Source organism: Triplophysa rosa, linkage group LG13 (genome assembly GCF_024868665.1).
Source record: "Triplophysa rosa linkage group LG13, Trosa_1v2, whole genome shotgun sequence".
In the NCBI taxonomy this organism is placed as follows: Eukaryota; Metazoa; Chordata; class Actinopteri; order Cypriniformes; family Nemacheilidae; genus Triplophysa; species Triplophysa rosa.
The window spans coordinates 23,183,341-23,197,072 of NC_079902.1; the positions used below are offsets into that span (position 1 = coordinate 23,183,341).

Here is a 13,732-nt window from a genome sequence, read left to right on the forward strand (position 1 = left end):
TCTTGAGAGGGATTGTGGGATTGATTCTGACACATCACAGTTACCTGCAAAAGAATATTGTGTTGCTAATTGAATTAGACCAATTATGTAACATTGACATTAGCATTGTGCTGTTTTACAATAAAAGGTGAGACACTGAACTAACTGTTATTTTGGACTTGAGTTTATTCTTGATCTGTTGTGTAAACAACATATTGTTTGTGTGTGTGTTCTCTGTTGATATATTTCTATAGGACCAGCTCCTACAGAATGTCTTTGTATTCATCTAGGTAACATGCATTTTCTCCCTTCCCTCATTAGTTTAAATGTTAGACAGGAGGTAATATGGATGTCACGTCTCTCACATTAAAATCTGTTCTGCAGGATTACTCGCATAGACATACTGTTATTTAAAAAAAAAACACATTAACCTAAAAATAAACTTTATTATGAAATTATGCAGCTTGTTGTGGTGGTATCTGCTGTTATAAAACATATCTCTATGATTTTTGCTTAGTGTAGCATTTCAACTTTTGACCTGGGCCGCTAAATCTCCATCTAGAAACCACCCAGAAGAATCTCCCGCATAGCAACACCCTGGTTACCACCCACACCTTTCTATCATCATGGTGGTGATTTTTGTTCATGCAAGCATTACACACATTATCTTCAGTGATAAAATGTTGAAATCTGGTTTTACTCTTAGGTCCTAAACAGCGTCTAGTTTGGTGCCGTATAACATGTTTTATTTCCCCCCTAATAATGCTCAGTCATGGGAAAATAAAATATGGCACATTTACTACCGCAAGATCATTCATTTGTTTTGCAGTAATGTACACACATACACACACACACACTCAAACACAAGCACATTTTCTCTTGTGTGCACACTCTGCAGCGTGAGAAAAAGCGTGTCTCGCTGCTGCTGTGTTTTTGCTGAGGTGTGTAGTTTAGACGACAACGTATAGTGTCCTCCAAAACAGCAATAAATGACATTAATAAACCAGTGTAGACCAGAGAGAGCGAGAGAGATAGAGAGATGGAGAGATGGAGAGGGAGAGCAAGAGAGAGGGAGATGGAGAGAGATAGAGAGGGAGAGATAGCGGCTGGCTAGAGAGAGAGAGAGAGAGAGAGAGAGAGAGAGAGAGAGACAGAGAGACAGAGAGAGACAGAGAGAGACAGAGAGAGACAGAGAGAGACAGAGAGAGAGAGAGAGCATTAGGAACATTGATTTGAATATGTCTAATACATTAACCTTTAATTAAATGCCATGAAAACACACAGAGGGAAGTATAAGTATTAAAGATGCACAATTAAAATCTGATTAGCTCCATTAAAGAGCTCTTGAGAAAATGTGATATGTGCTGACATCTAGTGGTCCTTTAATGACATAACTCTAAATAGGTTATCAAAAATTTATTCAGGATTATTTTTTCTGATTTATTTGCAATAAATTAGAAGTATTCAGGATGAAAACCCCTTACAAAAAATGTAATTGTATTATGGTAGTATCATTGGTAGGCTATCAGTAATGTGAAATCTATACCATTCTACTGAATGATTACAATATTCACGTACAGTACAATGGTATTTTCATACAATTTCAAAGAATACCACTGTAATACCATGGTACATGTTTAAGTACAATATTTTAGACCATATTAAACAAAACATGGCAGTACTACACATATTGTGCTCATTAAATGTGCTCATAATCCGGGTTTAGAGCTCAGTTCGCTGAACGAACTACATTTTATTCTGAATGTTGAACATCAAACACGTTCACCTTTCATCTTTTATCTTTGTAAATCATTAGCTTACTCCAATGTGTAACTGGTCATAAGAGCACACCGACGTGGCAGTGGAATATTTGGTTCAAATCCCAGAACAAAAGCTCTGGAAACTCTGATCAGCATCACACCACAGTCCAGCACTGAATCCAGGTTAGGTTAACCTGAACACTGAACTCTGACCTCATGTTTACACCCGTCAGGTGTGTGCTGGAAGAGTGACTCATGAGTCGAGTAACAAAGGAGCGAAGGGTGCAGTATAAATCGTACACCCATTTCATTAAAAGAAACAAAAACAGATACAATATACAGATCATCTGACAGGATGAATACAAAGAGATGAGCAGACAAAACATACAAAAAATCACCTCAGATATTTCTCCTGAGAAAAAGAGTCAGAAATGTCACAGATGTGTCTGTCACGGAGTTTGAGAAGAGATGTCAACAAACTGTGTCAAACTGAGCTCGTCAAGTCTGCATCAAAAGTCAATATTAGTGAAGATCTCGATATGAACTCAAACATTTTTTTGCTTGCACTTGGAAGGCCTTAGTTTGAATACATTTCATGAATAATTGGGACATTCTGTCAGTTCCAGCTTTCAGGTGGGTTAAAGAACAGCATGTTTCTCTTACATCATCTGTCCTTGAGCTCATGCTAGTGTTTTATCTATTAAGATTTCAGTGTTCAGTTGTTGTGTGAAGCGCTAATAAATGATTTCCCTGCATTTATCATCTTTTAGACTGTGTTATTGCGTGGATTAAGTAGATTCTAAAAATGCTGGATTGTTTCGACCCATGAGCAAACCAAACCATTGCTTTCAATTTAGAAAATGACTTTTTTAAGGGGAAAATGTCCATATTTCACCCAGCCAGCATACTATTTTAAACCTTCTCTTAAAAAACACTTTTACATTTATGAATGTTAACATTGACGTTGAGAGAACATGCCATTACATAACAAGTAAAGCTATACGGGCTTGTCACAATTTATCCCAAATAATCACATTCCAGGGCAATAATGGTGGAAACGTTTAATGACTATTTGGGTAGTCAAGGCAACACTGTAAACACAATATTGAATTGAGTATATGAATTATTACAACTAGTGATGGTTGGTTTGTTTGAAGAGTATTGCCGATTTGGTCTGCAAAATGCATGAGGCAATATTGCGCAACGCACATTCCTCACTGGAGTGCGCATGGAGACGCGTCAGCACATTTCCAACAGACGCCCGTGCCCATGTAGCGCTTAATTTACCACACCAAGCGTGCTTTTCCTTGTGTCGTTTTATATTCACCATTCGGTATCCCGAGGAGGAGCCGTCTTTTCTATGAATCTCCCTTTCTTCTCCAATCAGAGAGCGCGTTTGGATATGGGCTCATGATCGGACACATCCCATTACTGACGCCTCCCATCATTCACGCGTCCATGAAGAGTCTCCCTGAGCGCGCCTCGAGTCCGGGACTGAGGTAAGAGAGGAGGAAATCCCGTTCCAGGACAGATTAGAGCACCTCCAGACTACACATTATTGTTATTCATGCGTAAAGTCGTGCGTCTCCACCCCTCACCCTCGTGGTCTTTCGGGTTTATGAGCTGTGAGCCATACAGACCCGGGCATTACAGAGTGCATGAATATTTAAAGCACACAGAGGCTGACTGAACAGTCGTTGGTGTAAAGACTTTAATCTGTACTGAATTTTATTTTTAATAACTGAGCATGGACCAAGGTAAGACACATTTATTTGAGAAACTATTTTTCTTGTTCTCACAGTATTTTGAGTTGTATGCAAATATTGATTTTAATCGAATGGCACCTATTGCCTCATTATAAGATGTTTGTCTTATTCTGTCAATATTTGTGGTAGAAAAGCAAGAGACCTTGGAACATTATCTGCAACAATCCCAAGCGTTTCTCACTTTGATCTTGCAGAGTAAAACTTTAAATACATGTTTTGCCCCTTGCATCTTATTAATAATAAAGCTTAAAATTGCACAAAATTATGCAATTTGAAAAAATAATTCATGCAATTAATGTCATGGCCAAATTCTGGATAATTACAGTAATTGTCTGATTTTCAGTGCCTGAATTTACATGATCATTAAAGGTACACAATTCTTTTAAACAGTACAGTTGCTTTGATCTGGATGTTTGATGAATTTAGGTCACATTTACAGCATTAAGTATTTGCAACATAGTGAAACTGGACATTCCGTTTTCAGAAAGGGACGGTGTGTACTCACAGCACTTATAGCAATTATAGCTACTGTAGAATTACTGTATTAAAGAATTGTATTCCACTCACCATAAATGACTACACATGTAGTGTCATCACCCTGTGATGGATATTGTCTTAGAAACGGAGAGAAACACCATGACGGAGTTTTGGAAGGAACACTCCAAGTTGGCGACGGTAGAGGAGATGATGCTGGATTCTAACGCTCAACAGCTGACCCAACATGAACTTCCAGAGATCCTCTCAATGCTGCCATGTCTGGCCGGGACCCATGTGCTGGAACTCGGAGCTGGAATTGGGTCAGTGACCACATTTTGTCCTTTACATTTAGACCCATCTCTGTCAAACTGACATTTAGGCAAAAATGGTCACGTCCAGGTGACATTAAACCCCAAACTGAAGTTTAGGCACCTAGGGAGATGCATAAACCGCCGTATGGATTTACAGTGCATTTTATGCACCTCGTGTCATTCAATGTTGGTTAAAACATTATCATTAGCAAACATGAACAATTTAATGTACAAAAATATTTTTCACTTTTCAGTAATTATGGTAATTAAATTAAATATTGAATGAGTACATATAGTGATGAGCTTTCATAGTGAGTTTACATTTCTGTAGTGATTGTTTTCTTCATCCGTGTGTTTGTGTAAAACGTGTTGTTTTTGCTCTATTGTCATCGTGACCTCTGACCTTTGCAGCCGTTACACGCGTCACCTCATTGGCAAGGCCCGTCACGTGACCGCAGTGGACTTCATGGAGAACTTAGTGGAAAAAAACAGAGAGGACAACAGTCACCTAGGCAACGCTGAGTTCCTCCAAGCTGATGTCACAAAGCTGGACTTCCCAAAACACAGGTGAGAGAATTCTCATTCACATCTACACACTAACTACATTCACTAGAATGTACATTACACACAAAACTTATTAAGGAAATGAGGATTAAAGGACTTTTTTTGAGCTTGAATACATTTTGATTCATGTTGGACACTCTTATAAATGTCTGCATGTCAGCAACAAATTAGTTAAAGAAAAAGAATAGTTTAGAAAAAATAAAAAAGCTTAAAGCTTAAAAAAACATTTGAGAGACAGATGACTCTTGTTTTGATTTGAAGATGTGACATACAGTATGTGTCCAAATATATACTCCGTTCATTGGACATTTTAATTTTTATAAACACTGATATTTTCATTTTCAATTAATCACAATCTCTCTCTCAGTTTTGACTTGGTCTTCTCTAATTGGCTGTTGATGTATCTGAGCGATCATGAGTTGAGGTCATTGGCTGAAAAGATGCTCAATTGGCTCCGCCCAGGCGGGCACCTGTTCTTCAGAGAGTCCTGCTTTCACCAATCAGGTTCGAGAAAACTGCTTTGCAACTAAGTGGTTTGTTTTTATCACATTGATATATTATTTTTTTAACTACTTATATTCTCATTCTTATTTCAGTGACGTTTTTAGATTGATAGACAAAAACAATGAAAACCAAATACTTAGTTTTAAAGTTTAAACATTTTAAAGGTGTTAATGTTTGCCATTTTAAACCAAACAGGTGACAGCAAGCGAGATTTTAACCCCACCCACTACAGAACCCCCGCCCACTACAACCACCTTATGACATCAGTGGTGCTGGACGAATCAGAGAAGGGTGGAAAGAAATGCTGCGGTTTTGATATAGTCCTCAACAAACCAGTTCAGACCTACGTCAAGGTAAACAAAGTTCTACGAACACTTTCGCATTAAGGTTGAGCATTAGCAGCGCAAAGGCTGTGGGTTCAAGTCCCAGATAACAAATGTATATTTCGATGCACCGTAAGTCGTTTTGAATAAAAGTGTCGGCCAAATGTGTAAATGTAAAGAATGTATAAGGAACCTCGTCATGTTCCAGATGAAGAAGAATCAGAATCAGCTGTGTTGGATCCTGCAGAAGGTTCGGCGTGATGTGGTCGAGCAGCATCAGGGCGGATTCTCCACCTTCCAGCAGTTTCTGGATAACCAGCAGTACACCCGCAGAGGAATCCTACGCTATGAGAAGATGTTCGGCTCTGGATACGTCAGCACAGGAGGACCCAGCACTACGAAGGTCAGAAGTTTGAGATAAGTCAAGAGGAGTTCATTTTACAAACTAGAAGAATAGTCCGTTTTAAGATACCAAAATAGTTGAATATAAAAATATAAAATGTGCTTAATATTGCATTAAAACATGTTGTTAAAGTCCCCGTGAACTGGAAGTTGCGATCGTTTTTACTTTCGTATTCTGACACATTTCCGAGTGAATTAGTGGGCGTGGCTTGCGTTTTTCACTGGGAATTGATTGGATGTGTAAAAACAGCTCATTGATTTTGAAATGAAACTGGCAGCAGACTGACAGTTGAAGGGGAGGAGTTAACGGATGCTCCGCTCAAGCCGTCTAATTTACGTCATTTCAAATGGATAGTCATTACAGGGCGGAAGTGCATTTTCAGATTTTAACTGAAGATTTTGAGGGTACATTAATTTTAAAAAGAAAATGACCCACATTGATTAACTATTTACTATAGATGCTGCAATATTTCATGAACAAATAAGAATTAATTTTTAATTTCACTGGGACTTTAATGAACGTTTTAAAAATATATTTATTTTTGTCAAAACCAGCCTTGCTTCATCTGTCTAGTTTCTAACAAGGCAAGGCAAAATTTATTTCTATAGCACGTTTAAAACCAAAGTGCTGTACAATAAAATATCGGTTCACACAAAATTCAACTGGCAACCAGTGACGCAAGAATCGGTGAAATATGGTCCCTCTTTTTTGCACCAGTAAGGAACCTGGCCGCGGCAGGGTAACAAGCGATTTTGCAACAAATTGCTATGAATAAATGGCAACATTTTAAATAAAAATGACAAGAATATGTGCTTTCCTTTGAAAAGTTGCAATAACATTGGTTACTCAGAATTAACATTGTTTTTCTTGCCATTTATTTTTGGGGTCATGACACACTTCTGTAGAAGCACATCTCTACACAGTACGTTATCTTTTCATTTAAGTCAATCATTAATCATTTGTTTTCTGATATATGAATCTTTAACCCACCAGGAGTTTGTGGAGATGTTGAACTTGACCCCCGGACAGAAGGTGCTGGATGTCGGCTGTGGTATTGGAGGTGGAGATTTCCACATGGCCAAGGTGAGCGATCATCAGAGGCGTCTGATGGATTCATGTGCTGAAGAGAGTACAACAAACACCATCCCTTTAACAATACCTTAACAACGCATCAGACATGCAGATTTATAACCAGTGTGTGCGATACAGACTTTTGGTGTAGAAGTTCTGGGGATGGACCTGTCGTCTAACATGGTGGAGATCGCTATGGAGAGAGCCGTCACAGAGAAACTTCCTCTAGTAAGTCACGTTTTTCGAGACACTGTCTATGAAAACCCCCGTAAGAGAAAAAAACAAAAGAGATCTCCTAGAAATTAAATGGAGAGCAAATGGAAACTTTTGTTAAGTCTCATCTGCGTCTCAGATATTTCTCCTGAGAAAAAGAGTCAGAAATGTCACAGATGTGTCTGTCATGGGAGTTTCAGAAGAGATGGCAACAATGTGTCAAACTGAGCTCAGATTTGTAAAGTCTGCAATCAAAAGTCAATATTATTGAAGATGAACTCAAACATTTCTCATCAAATTGACCCAAATACAGATTATTTTACCTCTACATTCTTTTACACCGCCAGACTCTTCATGCGTTTCAACAATAACACTCATTTCTCTTTTTATTTCTCCTGAGCAAATTTAGCAAAAAAAACGGAGACTAAGTCGATACATCAATGAAACACAACAAATCAACAAATGAGCAATAAATTCTCACTCCGTCACCAGTCAGGTGGAATGGTAACCCTAGCAACCACTTACAGTAGTGATGCCCTAGCCCATAGATATAAATAACAAGATGATTAATGATTGATTAAATAAATAGCATTAGCATCTGTAGCATCGTCCGCCATATTGGAACGGTGCGAGCCGATCTGTGTTGCCAAGTCTGCGGCTTTCCCGTGAAATTGGGTTAGTTTGTAACTGTTGCTGCGGTTTGTTTTGCCACCGGTCATGAGTGGAAGGATTTTGTTATATAGCTGCCAATCTTAATATGTTTTATTCATGAATATGAAGTTCTGTTGTTTGGACTAGAGGCGTTAGGCTTGTTTCACAAATCTGGCAACCCCGCGCAAGCCGGTCCGTTAACACTCAAGAGCAAACTGACTGTGTATGATTATGAAAACGTATTTGTTGTTGTGTAAACTCAAACATTACATTTGCTACACTAACGCGTGACAACAACGAAAGGGTATCCCATTTTTCGGGAGTTTAAATCCCTGTGGTTTTCACAGCCATGGCTGCGCAAACTGTGAGCGACGTCAGTGGACTGTTCCAAGATGGCCGACATGTCTACGTGCCTGGAGCGCTTGAATGAGGCATCTAGTTATATATATCTATGCCCTAACCACCCAGAACACCTTAGCAACCGCTTAGCAACATGGCATTAGCTTAATAATAACCTACTATTTTAAAGAAAGGATCATTTGAGTATAATAATGCAGTAAACATAGATATTACAAATATAGACTTTATCTTTACATGTAATGACATGAGACTAATGAGATCACTACCTTGTTGAGGTGAGAATACAGGCAATGGTTGTTGACATTAATTGGAAGTGATATGATGATGTCGTTCTTCTGCAGGTGCAGTTTGAGGTGTCAGATGCCACGAAGAGAAGCTTTCCTGACTGCACCTTTGACGTGGTGTACAGCAGAGACACCATCCTGCACATCAAGGACAAAGTTGACCTCTTCAGAAAGTTTTATGTGAGCGTGCCGACAGCTACACGCATGTGTGTTGTATGCTTGTGTTTGTGTATGAGAGTGTGTTGACACATGTAAGTGTTTGTGGATTTAACACTTCGCACCTTTAGCGAGAGGGAGTAAAATCTTTGCGTGTCAGGTGGCACCAGCCTCGCGACCAGTCACTGTTTTACGTGCCTGCCAGGAGACCAGTCACTCCTGCTTCGCTGCCTGTAACTGTTTAAGGTCGGCACTCACTTAATCCTTGGTGTTTCGAGTCAGATCCGTGGGCGTGGCTTGTTGGTTTTGACTAAATCTTTGGTGTTTCAAGTCTTACGAAACCTTTACCCTAACCCACACCCTAACCCTAACCTTACTCTAACCATCTAAACTACCTATGATTGTTAAAATTGAAGAAAAAACACGTTTGGGTGATCACGTCTGACTCGAAACACCAAGGATTTAGTGAGTGCCGTTTAAGGCGCGATGATGTGCAATAACAACAGAAAAGGAAGACTTACTCCAAAGAAATGTTTGACTGTAATGCCATTTCTCCCTGGTACCTGTGAAAGCCCTCAGTCTTGTGGAGAATAATGAAGGTTACCTTTTTGAAAAATATTGGACAGTTTTAAATTGTGCAAAGTGCATTAAATGCCATTGTCCTATTTATTGTGTAGAAGTGTTAACAGTATCATTATGTTTACCTCAGGGGTCATAACGTCCAGAATGTAGGACGTATTCTCCATGGAATCTCTAGCCAGTTGTGTGACTTCATACACTCTTTCTATTATTGCCTCTATCTGTTAAAAAGCAATCATTTTAATAATTGTACATATATTAGTCTGCTAACATGTACTATATATTTGAAGTCTGCCAACATGTAAAACATTATTAATAAAGCAAATGCACAAACATGTCATTGTAGAAAGGGTATCAAAAGGCAAATAATAGGCAGTGTAACATGCGAATAAAACTGCGACGGGTTGCGTGACAGGTGAATAAAACAGTGACAGGCCGTGTAACATGTGAATAAAACTGCGACGGGTTGCGTGACAGGTGAATAAAACAGTGACGGGTCGCGAGGCAGGTGCCACCTGACACGCAAAGATTTTACCCCTATTGGCTTTAGCCTCAGACGAGGTGATGGAACCTTATTAAAAGACAAGCCGTCGCGTTTTTAGCCCACTAAAGCAGACACGGTCAAACTCACAGCCAGGCATAATAAGCAAATTGAATGGATGTGAATAATTATCTGAGGAGGTAAGCGGTCAAAGTTTATTTACATATTTGCTCTCCGTTGGACAAATAATTGTCAGTTATACTAAAGCTAGGAAATCATTTGCCCTTTAAACCCGTATGATTGACTTTATTCCATGAAGAACAAAGTTAATCATCTGTTAAAGTTGTGTTCTTGTGTTCCAGTAAAGCAAACTTGATTGTTGGTTTAACTTCTCAGATGTGTGTGTTTCAGTCGTGGTTAAAGCCAGGCGGGAAGCTTCTGATCAGTGATTATTGTTGTGGAGAACAGCCGTGGTCTCCGGCGTTTCAGGAGTATGTGAGTCAGAGGGGCTATATCCTCTACACACCTCAGAGATACGGACAGGTGAGACACACACACAAGAACACCTAATCTGATGAAATCATACTGAACTATTCATGTTTGTTTGTGATCAGATTAATGATTGATCCATCATATAACGCTGATATAAATCACAGTGTGTCGCAATGCTTGTGATGATCTTGTGTGTGTTGTAGTTTCTGACAGAGGTGGGATTCACGAATGTTCAAGCTTTGGACAGAACAGAACAGTTTATTCAAGTCATGAAGTCTGAATTACAGAGAGCAGAGGAGATCAAAGAAGCTTTTATACAGGTGAACCCACACACACATACATTTATACACACGTCCACACACGCAACAGACACACATCCACAAGAACAAACAATAAAACACACACACATTTGTTCACACATGAGCGATTTTGATCTCATTAATTATTCACACATAAAACACGATGTACACTTGCGTAGCCAGTTTCACATGCATAAACCCTAATTCACGTGCACAAATACATTCACAAAAAAACAATTCACGTGCGTTAAGTAAAAAATGATATTCTCATAAAATACGTTTCTCAAACGCTAAATACAATTCACAGACGTACAACTGTGCACAAATATTTCTAAAGTTTAAAATGTTCATCATGGAATGTGAATGTGCAAATCGTCACTCACGTGTGAATCGCCTTGAATTTGAGACTCTCTTGGCAGCGCTGTCCCTCCCACTTGAGTTGTCATCCTGTTTAGCCAATCAGATTCAACCTTACCATTCAACCAATCATAATCGTGGAGACACTCCATATGACACTCATTCAAACAGACCCACACACATTTGTTCACACATACATAGACACTTATTCACACACACACACATTTGTTCACACATACATAGACACTTATTCACACACACACACATTTGTTCATCACATACAGAGACATTATGGCTAGCGAGCCACCGAGTGTTGTGCAATTTGTCCACCACATACAGGACACTTATTCACCCACACACACATTTGTTCACACATACTATGACACTTATTCACCACACAACACACATTTGTTCACACATACAATAGACACTTATTCAACACACACACACATTTCTCACACATTACACTGACATACTACTTATTCACACACACACATCTATCATTTTTCAACACTACATAGACAACTTATTCACACACACAACATTTGTTCACACATTACATAGACAACTTATTCACACACACACACACACTTGTGTCACACATCATTAGACACTCTATCACACATCACACACACATTCACATTTGTTCACACATACATAGACACTTATTCACACACAATTGTTCACATTTACATGCATACATAGACCAATCATTCACACACATTTGTTCACAATTTGTTTACATAATACATTATAGACACTTATTCTCAACGCCCGACGCCCGAGACGCACGCACACCACACACCACACACAGGTTTGTTTGAGTATACTAGTGAGGACATTACATAGACTTCCATTGATTTTATATCAGGCTTATGATATATATCTATCCCCTATCCCTAACCCTTAACCTAATAATCACACAAACTGTGCATCTATTACATTTAAAGACAAACACTATTTGAGCGAATTATGAGCCATTTTAGTTGAGTGGGACAGTCATGTACTGGACCCCTCACAAATATAGCTAAACCAGTCACACACCACACACCACACACACACGCACACACAACACCACACACGCACCACCACCACCACACACACACACACACACCACACACACACCACACACACAACCACACACACACACACACACACCACACACACACACCACACAACACACACACGCACACACAGACACGCACACACACCCAACGCACACAACACGACACACGCACACACACACACACACTTGTTCACACATACATAGGCACTTATTCTCACACACACACACACACACACGCACACACATTTGTTTACACATACATAGACACTTATTCACACACACACACACACACACACACACACACACACGCACACACACACGCACACACATTTGTTTACACATACATAGTCACTTATTCTCACACACACACACGCACGCACACGCACACGCACACACACTTGTTCACACATACAGTACATAAACACTCATTCAAACTGACACAAAAACACACATCAACAAGCACAAACATTAAAACACACACACATTTGTTCACACATACATAGACACTTATTCACACACACACACACACACACACATTTGTTTACACATTCAGTACATAAACACTCATTCAAACAGACACAAAAACATACATCAACAAGCACAAACATTAAAACACACACACATTTGTTCACACATAGTACATAGACACTCATTCAAACAGACACAAAAACCCCCCCAAACACTAATCACACACACACACATACATGGACACTCATTCAATTATACACACAAACGCGCATCAACTAAAACACACACACATTTGTTCACACATAGTACATAGACACTCATTCAAACAGACACAAAAACCCCCCCAAACACTAATCACACACACACACATACATGGACACTCATTCAATTATACACACAAACGCGCATCAACTAAAACACATCACACATTTGTTCACACATACATAGACATACACACACATTCAATCACTTACTTCCTCACACACAAACATTGATATCATTGATAAACGAGCGAAAATCTCTTTACATTGACCGTTTACAACACCAGTGTAAAGACATGACGTGCTGGACAGGAACATAACAAACCTCCATCTCTTCTGCAGGAGTTCTCCAGCGAAGATTATGATATTATCATAAAGGGATGGACAGAGAAACTACAGCGCTGTGAGACTGGAGACCAACGCTGGGGACTTTTCTACGCTACCAAAGACTGAGAGAGAGAGAGAGAGAGATCCAACAAATGATCAAACCAAAAATCAGCTGTTATTAAATACACTATTCTGTTAAATTCTGTGAATTGCAAGACAGTGTTGTAATTTGATTTCCTCTTAGAACAATATAATAAAAATATCCAATTTTATTTACTATATTTGTTTGTATGACTTGTGATATTAAAATATGTTATAAAAAAAACATTAAAACAAAGTAGACAACTTCACAAACATTGTTTGTGCCTCACTGAGACCTAGAGATGTATTCTATACAGTCATCAAGGTGGGACTACAATATATTTTGGAGCTGCACCTTGGCAAAATCTTATTGATTTGAAATTCTTGAAATTCCCACATGAAATGGAAATCTATGGTTTTATTGACTAAATAATTAAAAAATAATACATATATAACAGTAAATGGTTATGTATTTGTGACCTTTAGTATCCGAAGAACAA

The 13,732-nt window shown here is 38.9% G+C and overlaps 1 protein-coding gene and 1 long non-coding RNA gene across 4 annotated transcripts; one reads left to right on the forward strand and one right to left on the reverse strand.

Annotated features, from left to right (window-relative positions):
* Positions 1 to 1,648: 1,648 nt before the first annotated feature.
* On the forward strand, positions 1,649 to 13,610 carry pmt (phosphoethanolamine methyltransferase). 3 transcript variants are annotated; one of them, XM_057348842.1, is made up of 12 exons: positions 1,649 to 3,496; positions 4,125 to 4,302; positions 4,705 to 4,860; positions 5,225 to 5,361; positions 5,557 to 5,714; positions 5,893 to 6,087; positions 7,081 to 7,170; positions 7,297 to 7,386; positions 8,724 to 8,846; positions 10,294 to 10,425; positions 10,578 to 10,694; positions 13,167 to 13,610. In XM_057348842.1, exons 1-12 carry the CDS (start codon positions 3,487 to 3,489, stop codon positions 13,275 to 13,277), a joined length of 1,497 nt encoding a protein of 498 aa, XP_057204825.1. In that variant the 5' UTR covers positions 1,649 to 3,486; the 3' UTR covers positions 13,278 to 13,610. The 3 variants fall into 3 exon arrangements, with proteins under 3 accessions (XP_057204825.1, XP_057204826.1, XP_057204824.1); XM_057348843.1 differs by having other exon boundaries at positions 1,650 to 3,238; positions 13,167 to 13,609; XM_057348841.1 differs by having other exon boundaries at positions 1,650 to 4,302; positions 13,167 to 13,609.
* On the reverse strand, positions 4,326 to 7,290 carry LOC130563380 (uncharacterized). Its single transcript, XR_008964113.1, has 3 exons — positions 7,078 to 7,290; positions 5,878 to 6,079; positions 4,326 to 4,767 (listed from the first exon to the last, which is right to left on the reverse strand). It is a non-coding gene; the product is annotated as an uncharacterized LOC130563380 (long non-coding RNA).
* Positions 13,611 to 13,732: the final 122 nt, after the last annotated feature.

What these genes read in the sequence shown, in the direction of transcription:
- pmt (XM_057348841.1), top strand. Translation starts at nt 4,109, where the DNA reads ATGGATATTGTCTTAGAAACGGAGAGAAACACCATGACGGAGTTTTGG. An exon ending in ACCTCTTCAGAAAGTTTTAT is followed by an intron (nt 8,847 to 10,293) that starts GTGAGCGTGCCG and finishes TGTGTGTTTCAG; the next exon opens with TCGTGGTTAAAGCCAGGCGG. An exon ending in TCAAAGAAGCTTTTATACAG is followed by an intron (nt 10,695 to 13,166) that starts GTGAACCCACAC and finishes TCTCTTCTGCAG; the next exon opens with GAGTTCTCCAGCGAAGATTA.